This window comes from Triplophysa rosa, unplaced genomic scaffold, assembly GCF_024868665.1.
Source record: "Triplophysa rosa unplaced genomic scaffold, Trosa_1v2 scaffold7_ERROPOS2016172, whole genome shotgun sequence".
In the NCBI taxonomy this organism is placed as follows: domain Eukaryota; kingdom Metazoa; phylum Chordata; class Actinopteri; order Cypriniformes; family Nemacheilidae; genus Triplophysa; species Triplophysa rosa.
The window spans coordinates 567,554-593,396 of NW_026634815.1; the positions used below are offsets into that span (position 1 = coordinate 567,554).

The window sequence follows — 25,843 nt, forward strand, 5'->3', positions numbered from 1 at the left end:
GATAGTCTTCTGGTAGCGCAGCGCAGACACAAACATATTAAAGGGATAGATCAACCACAAAGGGAAATTCTGTCACAATTTTTGGCCCATTCACACCAAGATAATCATAAAAATAAAATAAAATAAACATTGTGGAGTGCACTACACTAGCAATACAGAGGAACGTTTATGTTAGGAACACTATTAAAATCCATTTGAATGTAAAAGGCTTGTGCTTTAAAAATATGAAACTACAGCATACATGCTTAGAATAAACATAACAGCTGTTTTTTTGTGGATGCTAATGTAATCGTCGTCTTATTTATAATTCTTGGTGTGAATGGGCTACAATGAGCTACAATGACAGAGGGTAAAATGTTAATGTAAATGTAAAATAAAAATGAAACATGTATCTTGTTTTGTATATTTAACAAAGTTATTGTATGGCTTTAATAATCACATGACACCCCGCAAAAAAGAAAGTAAGTCATTATAATTTGACAGAATTTTCATTTTTATAATAAAACAACAACAGTGTAAGTTAAATGTACATAAAAAGGCTTTTTGTCATTCTCGGGAGAAGGCGAGAGGGCATTACCATCAATAACTTGTCTCAGTCGTTGATTGAGCTCTTCCACTTTGTTCTGTAACAGACAGAGCCACAGTGACTCCAGGTTATAGCCTCTTACAAGGGTCACTTTCAATGCCCTCTGCCCCCTACTTTTTGAACGCAACTGCAAAAGATTAAAGGTGAAAACCTCCAGCAAGAGATCTACATCTGAGCAGAAGGCAAAAGCACTTTCAGAGGCAGGGGGAGGAAACACTTTAGTCTTTCGAAGCGATTACTATGATTTAGGAGAGCCGAATTGTCGAAACAATCTAAGCAGCTCAAGAGAAAAGCAATGGCAGCCGGCCACAATTATGAGCAGGATCGAAGAAATGACATTAAACATGCAACAACAGTTCCTGATAAATGCATGAGGACATGTACATGAAGCAAAGAGCTTCTACAAGATTTTAGGTTTCAGCAATTACTTTTCTACTTGGATTGTAACTTTAATAGTGTGTGAGACTGAACAGTCATATCTGGATAAGAATATAGTAAATACGAATATCTCTTTACTTAAATAAAATCATTAAAATGTTCTAAACAACAGTAAAATTCAAATAACTACATTTTAACATTATTTAAAGACAATGTGAATGCCACCACTCAACCGGGAAACAATTTGGTTGTCAGGGTGTTGCTATGTGGTTGCCAGTTACTTACTGGATCAAACAAGACCGCCCCCAAAGTCTGTATGATAATCTGGTTCTTATACAGTATATGGCTCTACTACAATGCAGAGGTGGACGAAGTACACAACTTCCTTACTTGAGTGAAAGTACAGATACTACTGGTCAAATATTACTCCACTACAAGTAAAAGTTGTAAAGACAGATTCTTACTTAAGTAAAAGTACAGAAGTACATGCTTTTAAAAGTACTCAAGTATTAAAAGTAAATTTCCTCTATGTCAGTTGTGCATTGTTTTATTGTCGTATACCTTATGCCTCTAAAGCAACCTACTGAATACACTGAGTAGCTCACAGTATCAGTTGTATTAAAGGAGTAGTTCACTTCAAAATTTGCCCCCATTGACTTTCCATAGTAATTTTTATTCCTACTATGGAAAGTCAATGGGGGCTAATTTTGCAGTGAGCAACTCTTTTAAGAGATGCATATGTTTAGCACATATATGTTTAGTTTAGATATAATCCTGTATGATCATTTAGCCTAATTATCCTCATTAGCCCCCTTGGCCTATATGTATTTATCAGCAGTGTTCTTTTATTTTGTATATTCCCTTTACCAGTTTTAGCAGCAATTTACCAGTAAGTAGTAAGGTTCTTGTACTGTAAATAGTAAAGTGTAGAAGCCATGTGTTTGTTGGATTTATTACCATTTGTATTGCCATAATTTCACTACAAACATAAACTATAGCTAGTATAACGAAACTATGGTATGTTTAGTTGCTGTGGTTTTACTAAAGATTATTAATTGGAGTATGGTTCCTATATATAGAAAATGGTAAATTTGTGGATACTGTGGTTTTACTGCAAATACCATCCCTGCCAAAACAATGAATTTTTTAACTAGAATGAGATTTTTTAATTAAATTCCTCTTTGTAGTGTGTTTTGGGTTTTATTTCAATAGGATACCATCCCACCAATAGAATCCATCACATAGAAGTAGACAACAAGTATCCATAGTACAATTCCCATTATAACCATTAAATCCATTACATTTTCTGTTGTATTTTGGGCAGGGTTCTATAGTTTTTATTTCAACAGGAATACTTCAACTATAGTTACTTCAGTAAAAACATCATTCATTTTCCAAATCGCTTTAAATGATATAGCAGCAAATCAGAAGTTAACACGCACGCGTAGCTCAAGGTGTATGTGATGATTATTTACCGTTTAGCTGTTATGCCGATCATTTTCATGACGATGTTTCTATGTTCTTTGACTGATCGTAACCCACAGATGATTACGCCACACTTTAACATGTGCCTTTTTCATCTTTTATTGTTCTATTTGTCTTTTTAGAGAGCTATCAATGGTGTAGCAGCGCCTACGTTTACATTAGTTTAGCGGGGAAGATCCCAGAGTTGCGTTAAAAAATCTGACAAATGGCCATTCAAAGCTTGCCGGAAAACGGTGAGCATAGAAAAACTGAAATACTTGGCAACAGTAAAAGGTCCTGGCAGTGCAAGCCAGATAAATTGCGCACACAGGAAACCCCGCTGCATAGAAACCATTTTCTACTTTTGGACCTTTTTATAAATGTAGTGGAGTAAAAAGTATGATATTTGTCTTTCAAATGTAGTGAAGTTAAAGTACAAGTACTCAGAAAAAATCATACTCAAGTAAAGTACAGATACTCAAAAAGTGTACTTAAGTACAGTATAGGTAAATTTACTTCGTTACTGTCCACCTCTGCTACAATGTAAGTGTTTGTGGCTTATTATGTGGCCAATAAAAAATGTTAAATAAAAGATGTATATTTTTTTGAAAAGTTTATAAACCCAAGTTTAGGGGTCTTCAGAAACCATGCTACTTGTCATCAATCAAGCTTTGAAGCGATTAGAAAAGAAATGTATAACAGAAATGTTTAGATGGTTTATTGTGCTGTGAAAATACTTTATTGCTGACCTTGTCTTCACAGGTACAGCCCAGGTCACCCGTAAGAGCCGTGATTGGACCTGCAGGGTTTGGTTTGGACACTTCTTCAGGCATGGTGGGTATGTACACTGGGCTCCTCAAAAGCTGATTAAGGCTACCGTGGGTACCGTTATTAGGAACCGGTTTCAAGCCAAGCAGATCTGGAGAGGAATGAAAAAAGATCTGTGAGAAGCTTTAAACAATGAATTGTAATATAAATAAAGTTGACTAGTACGTCATGTTCATGTGCGACTGGGCTACCTGCCGCCGTAGATGCCACATTCTGTTTGTAGGTTTGCCATGCCATTTCAATTAAATCCATTTAACTTTTTTTATTACATTTATATAATATTTTCCCTATATTCGATGAAACCAAGAAACTGCATTAAGTGAGTTTACAGCTGAAATTGTGTCAACAACTACAACGAAATTAATAAACTGAAGTAGAGGAAACTACAGGTAATACATATGAAGCACCATGGCAATGTATGAATTTATATTAGTCAGGCAACCCTCTAAAACCTGCCTCAGATGATATACAAGGAAATTCAATTATTGGCAGTAACGTCTTGGTTACGGATGTAACCTCAGTTCCCTGATGGAGGGAATAAAAGGGAAGCCGGCGTGCTCATTCATTCACCGTTCGGTCTGAGGAGCCTGAGAGCATCCCCCCGACCGCTGGGGTGGGCGGCCAGTGTTGTGGCATGAGGACACAACGTCTCGTTCCCTCCATCAGGGAACTGAGGTTACATCCGTAACCAAGATGTTCCCTTTCTGTCGGTCTCTTGACGTTGTGTCGAACTGACAGATTGGGGTTCCTATGGAAAACGCCACAGCGCTGAGCCGCATCACAATCTCTAGCGGAGTGACGTTGACTGGCCTGGGCGAGTCAGACGTAAGCGCTAGCGCGAAATTGTAACTGTCCAGTGGAGAGGTAGGGGGTCCGAGAGCTTTTGTGAAAAGATGGGAAGCCCCTGCCACCAGCTGTCACGGGCGGAGGCCTTAATTCTCTAACCAGCGAGAAGCCGCCCGGCACCGTAAGGGCCACTGGGTAAGCATTACTCCCCCTTGGGGAAAAAATGCTGCAGAGACCACTACCTACCGTAGGGAGGAATAGTGGAGACACCACATGGTCTCGCCAAGAGGGGAGAACTTATGGACAAATGTGCGGACTAAGGAGTTAACCGCAAGGTGGGAGTCCACCTAGGGAGGTCATGGGTTGCCGAGGTGGGAACCATTCATGAGGATACATCAGACAGAACAGCCCACGGAGGGGGGTTACCACGTCTGTAGCACTAGGTCCGGTTAGAGCTATGTGGCAGATAACTCAACTGTTCCCCGGCCTAAGGGGGCAGGGCTGCTCTGCCCAGCCTGCCCCGAGGAAGGTGCTTAGTGATGGATGGAATGCCTGTTCTTTACCCAGTGGGGAAAGAAGGGAGGCGTAATAGCCGCTGATCCCCCTACAGGAAGGGGGAAGGGCTTTCGCAGGTGTACGCCCTACCGGCTGCCGGTCCTACACGTTGCCCTGCAGGACGCGGGCTGACACCGGTTCCGCGCGAAGGTATTAGAACCTCACGGAGTTGTTGGGCATAGCCCAACACGCAGCTCTGCAGATGTCTGCTAGAGAGGCGCCCTGAGCCAGTGCCCATGAGGAGTGTGCCTCACTCCCAACAGGCAGGGGCAATTTTGAGATCGGTATTCCATAACGACGGCATCCACGATCCAGTGCGCCAGCCTCTGTTTGGAGACAGCCCTCCCTTCTGCTGACCTCCAAAACAGACAAAGAGCTGCTCAGAGCCCCCTGAGGTCTTCCCATGAGGGCCGCTTCTGCTTTCGCCGCGGCTGCTGATGGGGCGATGATCTCCTCTTCGCTGTCTCTTCCAGGGGGGCCGCCTGAGTGGGGGGCGCCAGAACTGGAGGGCGTCGAAGAGGACCAGGGCTGCTGGGAAGCAGACGGTGCACGGGACTCGACGGCCGAGTCGCGGCACGGGAGGACTGCTTCTTTACTGTCGAGAACTGCGGCTCGACAGTATCACCCCACCATCGAGGGAAGAAAGGGTGATGGAACTAGTTGACGTGTACGCGCCGAAGGGGGCGTTCCAGGTCGTACTAGGTTCCTCATGCACTTCCGGGGGAACACGGCACTGAGGGCGAGTGCGGCTTGGAGCCGCTCTCAAGCCCGAAGAACCGTGTATCCAGCCGCGAGCGTTGGGAGAGGCAGTGCGGCGCACCGCAACCCAAAGCCGGCGGCACCGGGAAAGCATGGCTGACATTTCGACATCCGCTTCTTCCTGATCTCGACCCCCCGAGGGAGGGAGCTTCAAGGAATTGTCGGAGTCTGATGCCAGTAAGTCACCCTCCGATGCTGCAACAGACACCTCATCATCACGTACCGTGTCCGATACGTAATTGAGGAATAAGACGGCGGACCGTCTTATGGGGAATGGTCAGACGAGCAAAGCGAGGTGCGAACGGTCCGCGAGCCAGTGGCTGACGGATTAGCGCTCACAGTAATCCTCATATCACCCTCGCTGCTCGCCGTAGCGGGCGGCAGGGCCGTAGTCCTGCCGTCACGGAACGGGAAGCAGACAAGGTGGTGGCTGAGTCCCGTGGGAACACAACCACCCGTGATGCAACGTCTGAATCGTCAGCCGCCCGCAGTGCGGGCAGGACGTATCCACAATATCTGCCCCAGCGTACTGGAAGCAGATATCGTGTCCGTCCCCCTCCTCGATGAGTGTGTTGCACCCAAGAGAACAGCGGGACATGCCACGCTGGAGAAATTTGCTCTTTTAGAAAGGAAATTTGCTCTAACACCTCCGTACCCTCTTGCGAGCTAGGTGGCGGGCCTCAAGAGGCCCCGCCCCCTTCGAGCCTCTCGGGGTTGCCGCTCTTTCTCAGTCTTGATAAAGACGGCTTTCCTGATGGCGCTCACCTCCAAGAGGGTAGGGGATCTGCAAGCACCCTCCGTGTCCACAGATTGCCTAGAACTCGGGGCCGGGATTCTCACGTTATCTTGAGACCCCGCCCCGGCTACGTGCTCGAAGTTCCCACCACTCTTCCGAGAGACCAGGTGGTGAACCTGCAGGTGCTCCCCACCGGGGAGGAAGAACCAACCTTTCCATGTTGTGTCCAGTACGCGCACTGCGCCTCTACTTGGACCGCACGCAGAGCCCAGAAACTCTGAGCAGCTCTTTGTCTGTTTCGGAGGTCAGCAGAAGGGAGGGCTGTCTCCAAACAGAGGCTGGCGCACTAGAACGTGGATGCCCTCGTTAGGGCATACCGATCTCAATTCGCCCCTGCCCATTGGGAGTGAGGCACACTCCTCATGGGCACTGGCTCAGGGCGCCTCTCTAGTAGACATCTGCAGAGCTGCGGGTTGGGCTATGCCCAACGACTCCGTGAGGTTCTAATACCTACGCGCGGAACCGTTGTCAGCCCGCATCCTGGCAAGGTGTAGGACCGGCAGCCGGTAGGGTATACGCCTGCGAAAGCCCTTCCCCCTTCCTTAGGGGGATCAGCGGCTATTACGCCTCCCCTGTTTCCCCCACTGGGTAAAGAACAGGCATTTTATCCATGTCTAGCACCTTCCTCGGGGCAGGCTGGGCAGAGCAGCCCTGCCCCCTTAGGCCGGGGAACAGTTGAGTTATCTCCCACATAGCTCTAACCGGACCTAGTGCTCCAGACGTGGTAACCCCCCCTCCGTGGGCTGTTCCGTCTGATGTATCCTCATGAATGGTTCCTACCTCGGCAACCCATGACCTCCCTAGGTGGACTCCCACCTTGCGGTTAACTCCTGCAGTCCGCACATTTTCCCATGAGTTCTCCCCTGTTGGTGAGACCATGTGGTGTCTCCACTAATTCCTCCCTACGGTAGGTAGTGGTCTCTGCAGCGTTTTTCCCCTGGGGGGGAATAATGCTTACCCAGTGGCCCTTACGGTGCCGGGCGGCTTCTCGCCATTTAGAGAACTAGGCCTCGCCCGTGACGGCCGGTGGCAGGGGCTTCCCAACTTTGTGGTAAAGCTCTGGGTCCCCCTTCCTCTCCAATGGATGGTCATAATTTCGCGTTGGCGTCTTCGTCTGACTCGCCCAGGCCAGTCAACGTCGCTCCGCTAGAGATTGTGACGCGGCTCAGTGCTGTGGTGTCTTACATAGGAACCCCATTCTGTCGGTTCGACACAACGTCGAGAGACAGACAGAAAGGGAACGTCTTGGTTACGATGTAACCTCGGTTCCCTGATGGAGGGAACGAGACATTGTGTCCCTCATGCCACAACACTGGCCGCCCACCCCAGCGGTCGGGGGAGGATGCTTAAGGCTCCTCAGACCAAAGGTGAATGAATGAGCACGCCGGCTTCCCTCTTATACCCGGACATCCGGGGAGGAGTCCAGCATGCAAATTTCATTCGCCAATTTTCATTGGCCTTTTCTAAATACTCAGAAGATGATAGGTTCTCAAGACAAACCCCATTCTGTCGGTTCGACACAACGTCTCGTTCCCTCCATCAGGGAACCGAGGTTACATCCGTAACCAAGACGTTTTTCCTGTAAAAATGGTTTTCTCTGTTTTTCTTGTAAATTTGATGTCTTTTTCTGTAATTTGATTGTTTTTGACCGTATTTCAAAAATAGACTGTAAAAAAATCCTGTGAAAAATGACATTTTCCAGCAGCTGGGGCACCAGAAATATACTGTAAAAAATCCCTGTAAAATTAAATGTTATCCTGTTTTTTTTTTTGTAAATTTGCTGTCTTTTTTTGTAATTTGAAGGTTTTTGACTGTATTTCAAAAATGTGTGAAAAATCTGTTAATAAAACCGTAAAATTTCATAAAACTTGAAAATGAAAATCTATTTAAAATTTATGTAGGATAAATCTTTAATGAAAGATGATTTTGAATTAAAACTCAAAATTAAGTTTTAATGTGGTGGTCAAGAACTTCAGTCTACGGCATGAAGAATAGAAAATGTTCTCACCACACATGACATTGTAAAGCTCAATATTCTCAAACGGTGGTATTTTTGTCTTGAATTTGATAGCCGGTCCATATCCAAGGAAAATGGTCTGAAAAGAACAGCGAAGTAAGTCGCCAAGGCAAAAAATTAAGCAAGAACAGCAAAGAAACCAAAGCAAACCAGACCTGCATGCTGTTGATCTTATTGTCATATCCGTGATCACCGGCAAACCCACATTTTCCATGATTCCTCTTTGTTTCATAGGCCTTCCTGTATCAGACAGACATAACCAAAGCGGTTATTACAGATTCTATCTCTGGACTGCATCTTTTTTGTTATATTTCACAATGACCAAAAATGTACATCATGAACTCATGAGGAACGTGTAAGAAACTACATTTTTTTCAATTACTGTATCTCCCATGTTTACTTTATAAACAGATTTCAAATATTTATGTTTTATATCAGGTCACATATAAATGGCTTGTTAATGTTGTTAATGACACGTTAATGTTGGTGTGGATCATTCTGACTGCACATAAAGTCCAGTGTTGAGTTTTCTAGCATAAACCAGTATTTGGAATCAAGGGAACATGCTGAGCAAAGTTATGCACCAGCCAAACTGACCGAGCGTAGCACACTAAAACTTCAGTTTTTATTCGGTGGAAGGCAGACACTACAGTAAATCTAGTGATTCCAGCACTAAGTGTCGGTCCCAGCAGCAAGCAAATAACATGTTAGCAGCAGGCTTGCTCATAAATATTCTGCTTCATTTCGTAAACTCCAGAAGTTGATTTAATTCCTCGCTTCATGCCATAGACTACAGCACAGGCAGGGTGACAGAAGTAATTCACTTCACCATTCTGGTGCCACAGATTAGACTGTATCTCCACCAGGCTGTCTGAAAGCTTGCTTTCATTGGGGCTTCACTGTCAGCCAAAGCAAACAGTGGAGGTTGTCCCGACCCTGCCGTGAGGACCCGTCTCTGTTTCGGCATCCTCATCCGTGGTGGACGGGCTGTTAGCTGTTGGTTAATGTCAATGACCTCATCGGTTTTCCTTAGAGGTCACAGCTCTCCATTTGAAAGTTGGATATGAGTGATTGCGGTGTGGTTAGAAGGTGGTTAAAATGTGAAAGAGGTACATTCCTGAAGACCTCCAATGAGCAGCATACAACACTGCAAAATAGATTTTCTTTATCGGGTCTTATTTTTCCAGTTAAATATCTAAACATCCCTAAAAAACAACAAAATAATATTCTTAATTTCTTTGAAAATGTCTCATCCATTTTATAACCTCATAGATATATTTACTGGAAAAACAGAAAAAAAACTTTGATTTTATTTATTTATTTTTGCAGTGTAGTATTGGGGTCTCTTATTTAAGGCAGTGACCTCACAGAGACGCAGTTATGTGTGTTGACATTTACCGTGCTATGTGCCATTTCCTTTCAACCATCAAGTGAATCTCCTCGATTCTGCGGTTATTGGCGTAATGGAGCCGTTTGGGAAGGTGCTGCTTCAAGTACGGCTTAAAATGCTGGTCTGGCTTTTTACACTGTAAGAGAACAGAGAAACGCATGGTGAAGTAGAGCAGCATGTTCTGCAATGACATTAAACATTAATCTGACTAATCAATACAGAGCTTGTTTACATTGGGTCAGGTTTACTGTAATACACTACTCGTATTATATAATGTCAAACAGACAATTATTATTAAAACATTTTGGAGAAATCTTACTCACAGTAAGATTTGCTACAACCGCTTTTGCATCGTCTAGACAAAACAAGAGAAAAAATGAGATTAGATATTGATATGGTTTATCACAGACATTGCTGTTTAGTGCTTTGTTGTAGAGTTCTGACTCACATGCTCCCAAACAAATGAGTCAACATACAAATGCATTACACATGCATTTTTCTTCCATGTCATATATCTCTTCATTAAACCGGATTGGTTCTCTATCAAATCAATATTTCCTGTTATTGCCATAACGTTTATCATATGAAAATTAACCACGATCTAAATACTGTATAACTATTTATCTCATTACTGATAGGCTGAGGCCTCAAACAATGTTTTCAACCTCAGTGACATCAGTCATTAAAGTCTGATTAGTTCTTTATTACATGTTATGAAACACCAGGAATCTGAATAAGAAAGTAACTTTTTTGATTTTATGTTGACTTGTATGTAACTTATGTCATAAAACTGTAATTCCTTATCATTTTACCCACTATGTTCCACTAAAAGGACGTAGGGGTGAAACATTTATGAGAAGGGAGAATATTATATCTCAGAGTTTTTGTGTTCCCTCACAAAACATCTATCCCCTGAGAAACACTATGTTTCCTTGTGAAACTTTTTTAATTCCTCCGAGAATATTTTGTGCTCTCTTGCGCAGAGAAGCACAAAAAAAGTTTCGTGAAATATGTTTTTCTCTCCAGTCTCCACCACCACGTCCCATACAAATGAGCAAAACATTTTTATAAAATGACTAGTTTTGACTATTTTGATCTGGTTGCAAGCAGTATATCTGGACACAATTCTAGGGAAAGTTGACATTTCCAAATGCAGAGTATAACATGTGTAGCCAAGACAGGACAGAATCTTCTTCTGTCTCCTTAATTACTAACATTTGGAGTTGTTTGGATATCGGGCTCGGATTCTTCCCAGAGAGCCAGGAATTAGGATGAGATCTTCTGTGTTGGACATGTAGGAGCTCAGGAACTCGGTGCGGTCACAGTGAGCTTCCTCCATACCTGAAGAGGAGACATTTGGGTAACGCTTTAGATTACGGCCCGCAATGTACAACATAATTAAACAGAATTTACAGTGTAACTAATTGTAACAATAACGTATCTACAGTACATATCTTTAGATAAAGGGGAACAATATGTAAAGTTTGGGGAATAAAGGGGTAAGAGTAAGGAAAATAAAAATATATATTTATGAGGGCACTGCATGCCATATAAAAATCCAAATCAAGCCACTCTTGAAATACTTGATTATATATTATCAAAATATCAACATTGATTTTGCACATTTTACACATTAAAACTCATCAAAATAACTCATAATTAAAATAAATTATTTATTTTTATTTATCAACAATCCTAAAATCAATTAAAAAAATAATCCTAAAGTCTAAACTCAGAATGTCATGGCTCTGCTTCATTTAGTCATGTCTTTCTTGGTCCTGTAGCAGAGCCATGACAAAGCCTTTGGTTATGTGTGGAGAGAAACATATTATTGTCCTTTTGACAATAATATACGTTCTCTCCAGTGTCTCGTCATTGGCCCCGCCCCTCTCGTTTCCTTGTTACCTTTCCCTGAGTGTTTGATTACCCACACCTGCCCCATGTCGTTATCCCTCGTTTGTCTTACCTATAAATACCCTCTTGTTTCTTTGTCTTGTGCTCGTGGATTGTACTTTGTACCGTGCCCCTGTCTTGTTGTAAGTTCATACCTTGTTGGATTCTTGCCTTGTTTGGATGTCGTGTCATAGTTTAGTCTTGTCTTTATCTTTTGATTAATAAGTCTAGTTGTTCTTTTCATGTTTTGCCCCTTCGTGGGAAGTCTTTTGTTTCATGTTTATATTTTGTTGCATTCCAGTCTTTTTCCCCATAGTGGGTTTTTGTTTTGTGTTTTTTGTAAGAATAAAAGATTTTGTTAACCCCTTCATCCACTGCCTGCCTGCGCTTGGGTTCTCTCTTCCACCACGCTCTGGTCGTGACAGAATCCACGAGCCAACATTGAACCCAGCAGGCAAGATGGAGGCAAGGCGATCCAGGCAGGCCCATCTCCTCTGCGGTCTGCGACAGGGCTACTCCGATGTCTTGGAGTTCGCAGATCGATTCTTCGAGACCGCAGGGGAGATGGTCCATGACGAGACGGAGCAGATGGCCCTGTTCAACGGCGGTCTGAATGAGCCCCTGTCTCGGGAGGAGATGAGGATGCTGAGACCGCTGGGCTTCACGGACATGATTAGGTATGCCATGAATCGGCCGGAGCCCAGGGTCTCAGCCCAATCCAATCCATCTCCCCTACCTGCGATCCCGGAGGGTCGCGTCATGGAGATCGGGGTCATCGGAATGGCCGCACCGTCCGCCTCTTCCCCGGCAGCTCCTCCTCCGCCCATCAGCATCCGTGGCTGGCGCAGACGAAGGGAGTCGTGGGACTCCCCGTCCGACTCCTCTGGTACAGAGCTAACCGGGCTCCCCATCACTTCTCAGCAACCGGCCACATGTCCTGTGGGCCGGTCCAGGAAGAAGAAGCCGAGGAGGGGGAGGTCCAGTCCGGTGCAGCCGGCGTCTAGTCTTGTGTCCAGTCCTGTGTCCAGTCCTTTGTCCAGTCATGTGTCCAGTCTGGTAATCCAGCCGGCGTCCAGTCTGGTGCAGCCAGCGTCCAGTCCGGTGCAGCCGGCATCCAGTCCGGTGCAGCCGGCGTCCAGTTCGGTCCAGCCGGCATCCCAGCCGGTCATCCAGCCGGTGATCCAGCCGGCGTCCCAGCCGGTGATCCAGCCGGTGTCAAGCCCTGTCCAGCCGGCCATCCAGCCGGCGTCCCAGCCGGCCATTCAGCCGGCCGTCCAGCCGGCGTCAAGCCCTGTCCAGCCGGCCGTCCAGCCGGCGTCAAGCCCTGTCCAGCCGGCGTCAAGCCCTGTCCAGCCGGCCTTCCAGCCGGCATCAAGCCCTGTCCGGCCGGCGTCAAGCCCTGTCCGGCCGGCCTTCCAGCCGGCGTCAAGCCCTGTCCGGCCGGCCTTCCAGCCGGCGTCAAGCCCTGTCCGGCCGGCCTTCCAGCCGGCGTCAAGCCCTGTCCAGCCGGCGTCAAGCCCTGTCCAGCCGGCCTTCCGGCCGGCGTCAAGCCCTGTCCCGTCGGCCTTCCGGCCGGCGTCAAGCCCTGTCCAGCCGGCCTTCCAGCCGGCGTCAAGCCCTGTCCAGCCGGCCTTCCAGCCGGCGTCAAGCCCTGTCCAGCCGGCCTTCCAGCCGGTCCCTAGTCCGGCAGCCAAGCCGGCCCCGAGGAGACCCCCAGGGTCAAGGACTGTCCCCCCAGGACTCCCCCTAAGTCCCCCAGGACTACGCGCCCTCGAGCGCAGCCGGGGACTAGAACTGTTCCCCCCTTGGACTCTTTTGTTCCCCCCATGAACTCTTGTTTTGCCCCACCCCCCCTCCCATGTTTGTTATTCTTGTTGTCACCCCAACCCCATGATTATCTTGTCTTGTTTGCCTCTGATTTTGTTTTCCTTGTTCTGTCTTGTCATGTCACTGTCTCAGTCTGCCCTGTCTCGTTTGTCTACCCCTTGGTGAGCACCTGGAGGTGCTCATTAAAGGGGGGGGATTCTGTCATGGCTCTGCTTCATTTAGTCATGTCTTTCTTGGTCCTGTAGCAGAGCCATGACAAAGCCTTTGGTTATGTGTGGAGAGAAACATATTATTGTCCTTTTGACAATAATATACGTTCTCTCCAGTGTCTCGTCATTGGCCCCGCCCCTCTCGTTTCCTTGTTACCTTTCCCTGAGTGTTTGATTACCCACACCTGCCCCATGTCGTTATCCCTCGTTTGTCTTGCCTATATATACCCTCTTGTTTCTTTGTCTTGTGCTCGTGGATTGTACTTTGTACCGTGCCCCTGTCTTGTTGTAAGTTCATACCTTGTTGGATTCTTGCCTTGTTTGGATGTCGTGTCATAGTTTAGTCTTGTCTTTATCTTTTGATTAATAAGTCTAGTTGTTCTTTTCTTGTTTTGCCCCTTCGTGGGAAGTCTTTTGTTTCATGTTTATATTTTGTTGCATTCCAGTCTTTTTCCCCATAGTGGGTTTTTGTTTTGTGTTTTTTGTAAGAATAAAAGATTTTGTTAACCCCTTCATCCACTGCCTGCCTGCGCTTGGGTTCTTCCGCACACAGTCTGTGACACAGAAGTCAAATTTACAGTTGACAGACAGTCTGTGTGCTTCATTTGTGCTGTTTTGCTTGCACATAATTTCCCCTTATTTCATGTTTGCTATAATAATCAAATAAGAACCCAATACTTAATTAATATCCACAGTATCTTATTCATGGGTAAATTGTGATTACAAAAATGTAGTGTATGTTCACGCTAATATTGTTGTATAGCATACTGCAGGTCATTCATACCACGGTATATTAAAATAATTACCCCTTAGCTTTAAAATACTTACAGTATAAATCATTTTTTTCAATTTTTTTAATTCCCCAAACTTTACACATTGTTCCCCTTACCTACAGATACAGTATGTACCTTAGAGGTACCTTATTATTACAATTAGTTACGCTTTAAATTCTGTTTAATTATGCGGTACATTGTGGGCCGTAATCTAAAGCGTTACCGACATTTGCAATAGATCTGTGAATAAACTGAAAAAAATGTATAGAATTGTACGTCCAGAACTGCTAAATGTAGTACCGTGGTCTCCAACCAAGATGATATTGACACAGCGATGCAGTTTCATCTGTTTCAAGCCTTCCATCAGCTGTCCGATCACCTTGTCAATCTCCCTCAGTGCGCCATCAAGCTGCAAATGGTAAAACAGCGTCAGGATTAAAGGTACACCAGCAACATCCACAGTCTGAATGTACTCACACTGCTGTTGTAGTGTGAATGTAAGCAGTGTTTGCCGAGTCTGCTATGGGGCTGAGGGTTTATTTGCATTACTGCTACATTTGCAACATGACCCTATATGTTTATGTGTGTATGTTTGAAGCGGGTGTGAGGGACACAGTCACTGTCAGCTGGTGGTCTTCTCAGTGTGTTTTCATGTAAACTCTGCTGACCTCAGTGCTTTGGGGTCCTAGTTTGTGGCCGTAGGTATCCAGCTGTTCAGAATGCATTGCATAAACATATGGCCTGAAAAAACACAGACACCTGTTACCTTCAATCCCCTCCCCACATCGAGGTTATTAAAGTTTACTAAAAAATATAACTATTAAAACATTTCTGTTTACTAAAATCAAATAAAATATTGGCCTGAATATTATTTGAAAAACGTAAAGCAAACAAAAATGAGAAATGTTGCCTCAGGAATTAACTGAAATAAATTTAAGCTGAGGCACTAAAATTGTTAACAAAAAAAATTACAAAAATATCAAATAAAGTGAAATATTAATAAATAACTTGTATAGAAACAATTGTTTTTAATTAAACAAAAATTAACATTACAAATGAAAATATAATCGAATTAAAAATATTAATAACTATAATAACTACAATAAAACTGAAAACAAAACTATAATAACTCTGCCCCACATAGGTCAAACATACAGGAAAGCTAAATCTAAAAAAATCTAATATATAATTAATAATGCAATACATAATTTATAATTGTACTAAGTTTTGTGATGTAAAGATATATTGAGTTAACAAGTTTTTAGCTTGATATTGTATTGCAAATATAGAGTACAAAGGGATATTCTGACCTTTCTGCATCTGGTAGGTGAAGCCATTGTAACATTGTCAGAACTCGCCTTTCCAGTTGAATCCCACTATGATGTAAATAAACATATAATAACATATACATAAACATATATAAACATATCGGGATAAATGCAGACAAACTATATACAGCATGGACACACAACATGCATTAAATATAGCCCCTTTTACATTCTTTGGCCAGATCTTCAGATTCTGGGCCATTTAAAGTGTTTATGGATGAAATGTTTTAAAAGTGCCATCAAGTGGTGAGTTAACGCAGCAGACCTTCGAATCTGACATCTATAGGGAACACATGTACATATGTGGTCAATACAGTCTGTGTTTATATAGAGTACCAAGGGACGAGAGAGCAGGAAAGATTATCTAAATTAATCTCTACAGGACACGCACTCATATTAACATGATGTAAATCTATACATTAGCATCAGGCCCCATGAACTTCTGGGCTTAGTTAAGAATGTCCAACTCAATTTCCTCTGGCACTGAGGCTAATGGAAATAGCTCCAGAAAGGTACGTTGCATTTTCACTGAGCTCAACGTGCAGTGTAGACTGAGCTGCTGTCTCTAAATAGGGTCTTTCTCAAAAATTGCTAGCAAACCAGCCTGAGTTGTCTGTCTGTGAAGGCCCTCTGTGAGTGCACATGAGGGGACCTTTGTGTTTCAGTCTAGGCAAGCCCGGGACTTGCCTGAGAGAACATCAGAACAAGAACCTTCATGTGACTTCCTCTCTCGTATGAAATTGAACTCAGTGCAATTGTGGTGTAATTTTCCCAAAGTGCCTGTTTTCAGTAGTGTAACATCTAAAGAAAATGTGAGTGGTACCTGCCAGTTCAAAAATCACTGCATCACTGTTAAACAGTTGCTAAGATTGAGCTACAGTGTTCCTAAAAGTGTTTGCCAAAATGGGTAAATGTAATTCTAACATGGGTTTTAGCTCATGGCAATGTGGTTGCCAGGGTGTTGCTAGTGTGTTGTGTGTGGTTGCTAGGGCATTGTTAAACAAGTGCTAAAGTTGTTTTTAGCGCATCGCTATATGGTTACAAGAGTGATGCTAGAGTGTTATGGGTGGGTGCTAAGTTGTCGCCGCAAATGTGCCCCCCCCCCCCCGCTATGTGGTTGCTAGGGTGTTGCTAGAGTGTTATGAGTGGTTCCCAAGATCATATTGACTTACACAGGCCAGAAAAAAGTTCCAGCCTTTACTCCCTGTTTCACCGCAGTGATCCAGATCTAGATAAAGAAGAAAAAGAGAAAACATACATCAGACTACTATGTATTTTGTGGAAAACGGTTTCTTCTTATTTTAATATTGCTAGGAATTATATGTCCCTCATTTGAAAAATGTCTAGGGAACAGAAGCACGATTAAAAAATAAGGGACAATCGTTCTTTGTGCGTAATCCTTCTCTAGTCACTTTCGCAAATGTTTGGCAGAACTTGTCAAATTTTAGTGACCAGACTGCGTCAGTTCCATCTGTGATCTTTAATGTAGATTGCCTCATTCACCATCACAGCTTAGTCAGTGCCAGTGGAGGAAATAAAGTTCAGTGAAAACTGAGAATCGAGACCAGCTGTTTTGGGATAATAGTTGACAGATGTGTTGGAGACGCCCCCTTCTCAACTTTGTGTAGCTCAAACTTTAAAAAGCTCACTGACATTATGTACAGTTTTATGGTGTCTTAATATTTCACTGGTTGAAGTGTGAAAAACTTGCGCAAGTGAGATACTTGTTCGAACAGTTTTGATGTTCTTTTATACGTGTACTGCTTAAAATGCTGACCTTACCAATAGCTCAGCATAAATGTGCTTTTTAAGATATTCTTTCACATGAACTCAACATGTTTACATTGACTTGTGGATGATTTTCAGGGGAACTATCCCTTCAATCAAAGAAATGGATAAGCAACTCACAGGCTGTCCTCCCCACCATCGATGGTTGAGCTTTTCTTTCCCACGGATGTTAAAGCTGGCATCAAAGACAGGGTCATACATGGAGTTACCCACAATTCCATGCGACTCTGGGTAAAGCCCCTACAGAAAAGCAAAAATAAGAAAAGATCATTAATGCAAACCCATATTGAATGCAACAGAAACAATATTATCCTACCAAAAACAAAGATTAATTAAGCTTTATTAAACTTTCTTGAACAGTACGTACTGTTGTAATAGTATATAAATTCGGGTAGGTTTTGGTGGGGTACATAGGTCTCATGTATGGTGCATGGGTTCCACACGATCCTATAAGAGACATGACAAATCATATCTGTGTATTAATTTACAGTATAGAGCCACAGAACTCAAGTGGTTATTTGAAAGTCATGACATAAGCAGATCTTACGTAGTTTTTCAATGTTGGGGATCACTGTGCTTCCTCTCTTCATGAAAGACGCACGAAAGCCATCAATAGACAGCAAGATGACAGGGGGCCGAACAAAACTACATAAACAAAGGTATTAGAACACCAATTTCAAACACAATTGCTATTTGCTGCTAAGATTGATTCATTTGATCATTTGTACAGTAGTAGACATGTCTTTTTTCATATCATATTTATATCTATATCTATTTATTATAGTTTTATTAATTTAGGTATGTGTCCATTTTAATAAATAAACTAAAGCATTCATAACTCATTTAAATTGGAAATGCATCAACACAGGAAAGAAAACTATACACAATTCATGCACTGGGTAATAAGCATATATTAACACTAATGCAAAAATCCCCAGCAGTGCCACTTAATAGGTGTTTGGTCACGCAGGCCCTACATCCATCTTTAAATTCTGTGTTTGCCATCATTAAGCACTTCACAGCAATACACCAATTAATCTTTCCCTCTCCGCTGGTTTGTAAAGTCCAGCTGTGGGCTGAGATATGAGTGTTGTGTTGAATATAAAAGGTGGGATGGATGTGAGGCCTGTGGTGTGATGTTTGTCACTGGGATGTCTCACCCGGCAGGACACTCGTGGTTCTTAATCTCCTCACACTCTTCCTGTAGCCAGGGGACGTCACCTAACACAGGGAGGAAGTGTGTCAATAACACCAGGTGATTGGTCACACTCATGCACGTTTAATTCCTTCAACGAGATCTTCCAGTGCTTTTCATGCCCATCCCCACCTTACACATATTTTTTAAAAGTTCCTATATCATTTTTTAGAACCAATAAAATCTATAAATCTATCGAATAAAATGAGTTATTTTTCCCATTCAATGGAAAGTACTCGCAGAAATAAAATTCTTTCAACATTTAGTCATTTTTTTCTGCAGAACACAAAATAAGATATTTTGAATAATGTCAATCAAAAATATATAATCCCTTTATTGTCACTCAACCATATACATAAGTGCAACAGTAGGTGAAAAATGCAGGAAACCAAACAACATTGGCCCCCTTTGACTTCAATTGTGCAGACACAAAACATTTCTCACAATATCTTCTTTTGTGTTCCACAGAAGGAAGAGTTGCATACAGATTTTAAACAACATGCTGGTGAATAAATTAATTTTTGATTTTGGGTGAACTTTTTTCCTGAGTGGCCCATTGCGTCCTCCTTATACTGCTTCATCTTATTAGGAATCATGTTTGCTATTGACAGCGATATGTATTGTCCCAAGAGTTCACCAAACAATCGGATTTGTTGTTGTTTAGTAACTAGTGGTTGAACATTGAAAACATGAGAACGTTTACATTTACATTTACGCATTTGGCAGACATTTTATCCAAAGCGATTTACATTGCATTATCCTATACATTTTTTGTTTCTAAGTATGTGCAATCCCCTGGGATCGAACCCACGTCCCTGGCGTTGTCAGCGCCATGCTCTTACCACTGAGCTACAGGAAAGCGTTTCTTAAGCTATATTAATAAAATAATATTTGCAGAACCAAAAGTCTCCCACCTTTGCAGAGAGACCTGTAGTTGGTGCAGCAGTCTCCTTTGGCCATGCAGTCCTCTGAGCAGTGACAGGCATGTTGTTCATTACGTGTTTCACCACAACGTTCTTTACTACATTCGAAACCCCCCTCTGAAAGCACAGAAAAAACATGGGTTCAAAATCAACTAAAAGCTAAATTAAAAGAAGCTGTTGTAGTCACATGCAAGTAAGAATAAAACTGCCGTTTGGAAAGACACAAAAGCGTATTTTCTGAGCTAACAGGGCTTACCTGTTTTCAAGCAGTGCTCATCAAAATCCGAGCAACACCTGTTGTATGTTTTACACAGGTTATCGCAGCGACAGTTTGGGGCTTCAGCTTCCACAAGTTCAAAGCACCTGTTTTTACAGGAACCAGACAGGCTGTTTGAAGGGATGTCAGCGATAACTTTGGGAAAGAGATAAAGAGCAAGCAAGGTTATTATTAAAGTAGTAAAATCACACCAGACTACAAAGGCATGCAAAGCTTGGAAAGTTCTTCTTTGTCAGAGGAGAAACCAGTTTTCGGATGATAAGATAATTGTGTCGATGAAAGTGTTGGTTAAATGTGTATTTGTGTATATGCAGTTCAATCATATACACATTGAATATATATACAGTCCTGCTCACCATTATTGGTACCCTTGGTAAATATGAGCAAAGAAGGCTGTAAAAATAAATCTACATTGTTTCTCCTTTTGATCTTTTATTTAAAAAAATATACAATATTCCAACATTTCATTAAAGTAAAACAATTTGAAGTAGGGGGAATATCACATTGAGAATTTTTTTTCTCTAATACACCCTGGCCACAATTATTGGTACCCCTAGAAATTCTTATGAGTAAAATACCTCCCAAGTATATTCCCATTGATATTTACATTTTCTTAGCTAGAAAACATGACGGTGTCCAGTTATGACTTCTTGTTGCACAGGAGAATAAATATTAGTAACACAAAGCCCAAACCCCTCTTAATCATTTATCACAATGGATAAAACCAAAGAATATAGTTCTGATGTGCAATATAGTTCTGTTGAGCTACACAAAATACAAAATGGCTTTAAGGAAATAGTTAAAAGAATAAACAATGTAATTTCCAACATCAGGGCAATGATCAAGAAGTTTTAATGGACTGGAGATGTTGAAAATCAGCTTGAAACAGGATGTGTGTCTATATTGTCTCAACGCACAACTAGGAGAAGAATTTGAGTGGCCAAAGACTCTTCAAAGAGCACAGATGGAAAATTGCAGTAATCAGTTGAATTTTGGGGTCAGAAAGCATTTAATAAAAATAAAGGAAAACTGCACCTCCATCACCACAAGTTGTTTGGGACACTGTTCAAGAAACAAATCTTCTGCTCTTATGCAAAAATAAACTGCACCATATTAATCTGCCATACTGGAACTTCAACCATGACTGGGGTCTATGGCCATATGGAATGAAAAAGAGTTTTTTTGGCAGCAATAACACAAGATAGGTTTGGTGCACACAGGGATAAAAGAATGCCCCATGTCCACAGTTAAATATGTCACCAGATCTTCATTGTTGTGAACCTGTTTTTATACCAGAGGTTCTGGACATTTTGTTCAGATACATGTCATCATGTTTTATATCAAATACCAACAAGTAAAAAAATCAAAACCTGACTTGCTCTGCTAGAAATATTATAATGGGTCGTGGTTAGATCGTCCATCAGCACATTGGTTCAAAATAAACATCAACATCAATAAAAAATGGGTCACTGAACACAAAATCAAGATCCTGCCACAGCCATCCCAGTTCCCTGACCCGAACCCTATAGAAAATGAGTGATATGAACTGAAGAAGAGGGAGGACCAACATTTGAAGGATCTGGAGAAATTCTTTATGGAGGAATGGACTCAGATGACTCTCAATGTAATCTCAAACCTCATCAGACTGAAAAGAAAACACTCAGAGCTGATTTTCTTATAAATTAAGGTTGCGGGGTGAATTAAATATAAGGGTGCCAATAATTGTGGCCAACATATATGGAAGAAAAACTTTTTTTTCTCAATGTGATATTACCCCCACTTCAAATTGTTTTCCTTCAATGAAATGTTGGAATTTTGTAGATTTTTTAAATAAAAGATCAAAAGGAGAAACAATACATATTTATTTTTACTGCCTTCTTTGCTCATATTTACCAAGGGTGCCAATAATGGTGAGCAGGACTGTATACAATTTTAAATATGAGTCAGTGAGCTGAAATGTTCTCTACACATCTTAATATTAACTTAGGGTTGAGAAAAGTAAATATTTCCCTCATTTCCATCAGCGTGCCAATCAGCAGCTAAGAGAGCAACAGACAGCCGCTGTTTCAATGTTCCTGACTTACATTTGACAAAAAAAAAAACGAAACGTTTCAAGAAAAGTAAAACTAACAAACGGTGTTATTACGTTTAAACGTTCCACGAAATTGTTGTATAAATAATGAATCATTGAAGGCAGGATCAAACAAAGTCAAATGATTTCCTTTCGTTCAACCTCGACTAAATTATATAAACTAGGCAGCAGAAACACGTTCTGGACATGTTTACAATGGCATCAGTTGAATTGGTCTTGGGTACATAAACGCACCGAACGCACAGCATTGCTTTCCAAGACATACTGCAAAAACTAGCTGAGAGGAAACTACAGTGAAATCTCTAATATCACATGCATGCATTTTCCCAGGACATGTTTAACATCATAAAGTCAGCTGACAAATATTATATAAATTGAATACATCATTGTATACATGAACATGCAAAGGAATGAATTAGCATTACATTTTCCATCATTACTAAAGAAACAGTGATGCTTGCACGGCAGGAAAAGAATAGTGTTCAAGTTTTTACACGTTTGGATTTAGGTTACATCTTGCTTTCAAAGCAACCACAATTCAGCAAGCAAGTGATAAACAATCTCCTGCCAAATACAATACTATATTCTATGCGTTGTGCATTTAATTTCGAAACCATTGGCTTCAAAAGAAGAGTTGTTTTAGCTTTCATCTGGAAAGGTTTTCTGTTGTAGATATTGGAACATGACTCTAAGGGTTTGCTCCCATTCAAGCACGAGAACATCAGTGCGGTTAAACACTGATGTTGGCGGGGGGTTCAGGTCTGGGCTTTGCACAAACACCCAATGCACTATTTCTATATGGACTGTGCTTTGTCAAAAACTCTCTTCCCAACTATCCACATATACAGTATAATGTAAATGTAAAAACGTCCAATAGCAATTCATTTTAATGTAACAATTACATAATTGCTGTTGCATACATTTTGAATAATGAACATTTAAACAATGCAGAGCACTGTGAGATTTTCAAATCATGAATCCATTGTTGCTTATAAAGACCAAAAACTGGTCTGACAATGTGTAAATGTGATTATAAAAGATGGGTTTGCTTTTCAACCTTTGTGTTCTGTGTTGTTGATATTGCTTTTGTATTAAGTAGCCTATTAATAGCTACTGAAACATGATGATGGTTATAATAAAAATGTATAAACAATACAAACAACTTATTATTGTTTACTAAAAGTTGTCATGAAAATGAACTCACATGAGGGAGACTGATCTGATTTGCCTGAGCGCCTGACCACATACCCCTCACACACACCGGACCGCGAGAGAAGATACACGAGGGAGAAAATCTGTGAACAATGTAGCACATTAAGACGAAAACGAAAAAAAAAAAAATCTGAAAGAGATAGCAGTGCGGTTAAGTAGGCTACGTCCATTTAAGTATCAACGTATAGATTAATTGCGACAAATACATCAATAAAACAACAATAAAACCTATAGACGTCATTTTACATGTGTAAGAGAACGAGAAACTAATTGAACTTTTTATTGTACATCCATTTTAGAAAATGAAAGAATTCAAATGCAATTAAATGCACAATAAACATGTTAGTTTTCTGTACCACATGCTGCAACAACCATAAACATTTTTAATAAACGTGATGTTCATTTCTATGTTGGCGACATTTAAATGGAGGCTAATGTTTAAGAATCATTCTTTTTCATTAGAAGCGTAAATGCAATGCAACTCTTACTGAAGAATAACATTATAAAAGCAAGACATGCACGTTGCAGATAATTGCATTATGTAAAACTTCCTCTTACCGTACCCATTTTAATGTGAGCATGGCTGATATTGTGTATTCCCTGACTCACAGCATCGACACTGAGTGAGCACTGAAACCCTAGCACACACCACACTACACTCACAAGCCTACTCAAGTGTTTACTTTACCTCCAACCAATACACACGAGAACTAACGTCACTGAAACACCACTGACCAATTACACCGAGAGAACGAATGCTCTTTATAGCTCAGAAATATGATTAATTGTTTTGTGAACTGATTCTGTGGTGCCCGTGCCTCCGATAGGCTATAAAAATGTGACAAATAATGTGAAACCACAATTTATCACCCTGCTGAAAAAAAACCAAGAGAACCCCTTTCCAAAACACAATAGAAAATGTTATGGACTTAATGGGAATTGTATTGGATTTAATGGAAAATTATAAAGATGTCTACTGGCATGTAATGGATTCTATTGGTGTGATGTTATCTGGTAGATGCAAACCAAAGAACACCATTAATTGGAATAATGCCCAATGCCCAAAATGTTTTTTAAATGGTTGGAAAAAGCTAATGGTTTATAATGGCATTTTGATGGAAACCATGAAAGGTTCTGTGATAGTTTCCTATTGTTTTTTTGTTTTGCAGTACAATGCAATACTGATACTAAAACTATGTCCTATTTAAATTTAAGCTCCATGTGCAGACACGTCAATCTTTTGAGACACTTTCATCCAAAGTGAATTACAATAATTAAGAAACAATAAAGCAATTCATCGTAGAGTTTATACAAGGACCACAGACACTGCAGTTACATTTTTAAGGGTAGTGTTCCTATTCATCTAAATTGACTTTTTTACATTTACATTTAGCACATGCTTTTATCCGAAGCATTGTAAATGAGAGAGCATTTAATATTCTGTTAATAATAAGGGTCTACAAAGCCATGTTTACAAGCAGGATCAGAGATCTGATCCCTTTCAGTTTGGGAACAGGAGCATATACTGTAAATCTTTCCCATCAAAAAATAACAACAATAATCTTGTTTGTCTGCGAGAAAAATACAAACAAAAACTAAGGTTTTAACAAGTCTTTTTATGGGTTTATATATATAAAAAACATTATTACACAATAAAACTGTTTCTTGTAACAACTGCATTACTGAATTATAGAATCTCTACAATAAAACATTGAAAGCACAGGCTGGGGGTGTAAAAGTGAAACTGAGTTACGGCTCAAATTTCAGTACTATATCAAAGCAACAGTATTGACCAAAAAAATGTACTAGATTCAATTGGCCCTTCACAGTTTGGCTAATGAAGCACCATTGGAAATATTACAAGAGGTTAATATACTGTAGAGCTTATGCTGTGAAATGTTCCCTTATTAAAGTACTTGCAGAACGTTGACATTTACATTGACAGACAGTGGTGGGATTAACCCCAGTGGTTCTGGGTGGTGAAAGAATGTAAGTCTGTACTCGTGCTGTTCAACAGCCACAAACCAGGAAAAATCCTTCTTATATACTGCATGTCAGGTCATTAGAGACCGGGGGGGTTGGGTACATATAGGGCATCCAAAAGCTGCTCTTCAAGAACAGATGAACTGATAACCAAGTGGAATTTAGGTGACAGCATTTAGTGAAATACTTTTAACTAATGATCATTTGAATCTGGTAATATAACACAACCCAGTCTACGAAGCACTGTTTATTAGGTTAAAAATAAAAATGTAGTAAAACTATCCAAAACATGTTTAAAAATCATCGTGAACTGTTTTTAGTCAGACAGAGATGGTGAACGAATGGAGCGTCCACTGGCTGGACTGTTACTGAAGGCGTGAGAATCTCTGTCTTTACTCTCATGCTTGTGTTTGTGTTTATGCTTGTGCTTGTGTTTCTTCTTCTTCTTCTTGTGCTCATGGTGGTGATGATGATGGTGGTGGTGATGATCTCCATGTTTGGAGGACATGCTCTCTTTGCTCAGCAGGGGCATGGGCGTTCCTGGCATGGACAACATGGCATGCTCCACGGAAGAGACTTCTTTACCTGTGAAGTTGAGAGAGGTTGAAGCAGTGTAATACAGAAGATGGTCTCACAAGTGGCTTTCAACTCTGAGAGGACTCCGCAACCTACGCCTTTAAAACCTTTAAAACAACTCTTCACTAAGTTCTGCCCTTCAGCCATGGTTGCTTAGTCACACAAGCTTAAAAAAACATAAAATTAGAAATGATTTGTTGATTTGAAT

At 41.5% G+C, this 25,843-nt stretch overlaps 2 protein-coding genes across 4 annotated transcripts in view; both read right to left on the reverse strand.

The window, feature by feature from the left end:
• Nucleotides 1-23,824, reverse strand: part of enpp2 (ectonucleotide pyrophosphatase/phosphodiesterase 2) — a 30,279-nt gene extending 6,455 nt beyond the window's left edge. Inside the window, exons 1-19 of one of the 2 annotated variants that reach the window (XM_057328764.1) lie at nucleotides 23,640-23,824; nucleotides 23,069-23,159; nucleotides 19,752-19,907; nucleotides 19,487-19,612; nucleotides 18,538-18,598; nucleotides 17,925-18,022; nucleotides 17,745-17,824; nucleotides 17,498-17,617; nucleotides 16,762-16,817; nucleotides 15,572-15,637; nucleotides 14,930-15,002; nucleotides 14,562-14,670; nucleotides 10,775-10,900; nucleotides 9,883-9,914; nucleotides 9,568-9,695; nucleotides 8,325-8,409; nucleotides 8,161-8,248; nucleotides 3,178-3,347; nucleotides 578-713 (exon numbers count right to left, since the gene is read on the reverse strand). In XM_057328764.1, the coding sequence (XP_057184747.1) occupies nucleotides 578-713; nucleotides 3,178-3,347; nucleotides 8,161-8,248; nucleotides 8,325-8,409; nucleotides 9,568-9,695; nucleotides 9,883-9,914; nucleotides 10,775-10,900; nucleotides 14,562-14,670; nucleotides 14,930-15,002; nucleotides 15,572-15,637; nucleotides 16,762-16,817; nucleotides 17,498-17,617; nucleotides 17,745-17,824; nucleotides 17,925-18,022; nucleotides 18,538-18,598; nucleotides 19,487-19,612; nucleotides 19,752-19,907; nucleotides 23,069-23,159; nucleotides 23,640-23,657 (1,819 nt within the window). In that variant the 5' untranslated portion in view covers nucleotides 23,658-23,824. The remainder of the gene's footprint in view (nucleotides 1-577; nucleotides 714-3,177; nucleotides 3,348-8,160; nucleotides 8,249-8,324; nucleotides 8,410-9,567; nucleotides 9,696-9,882; nucleotides 9,915-10,774; nucleotides 10,901-14,561; nucleotides 14,671-14,929; nucleotides 15,003-15,571; nucleotides 15,638-16,761; nucleotides 16,818-17,497; nucleotides 17,618-17,744; nucleotides 17,825-17,924; nucleotides 18,023-18,537; nucleotides 18,599-19,486; nucleotides 19,613-19,751; nucleotides 19,908-23,068; nucleotides 23,160-23,639) is intronic. The other variant, XM_057328765.1, reaches the window with a different exon arrangement.
• An 853-nt stretch (nucleotides 23,825-24,677) lies between these two features.
• taf2 (TAF2 RNA polymerase II, TATA box binding protein (TBP)-associated factor) overlaps nucleotides 24,678-25,843 on the reverse strand; it is a 29,009-nt gene continuing 27,843 nt past the window's right edge. For both annotated transcript variants that reach the window (XM_057328763.1, XM_057328762.1), the window contains exon 26: nucleotides 24,678-25,644. In XM_057328763.1, coding sequence (XP_057184746.1) covers nucleotides 25,376-25,644 — 269 coding nt within the window. In that variant the 3' untranslated portion in view covers nucleotides 24,678-25,375. The remainder of the gene's footprint in view (nucleotides 25,645-25,843) is intronic.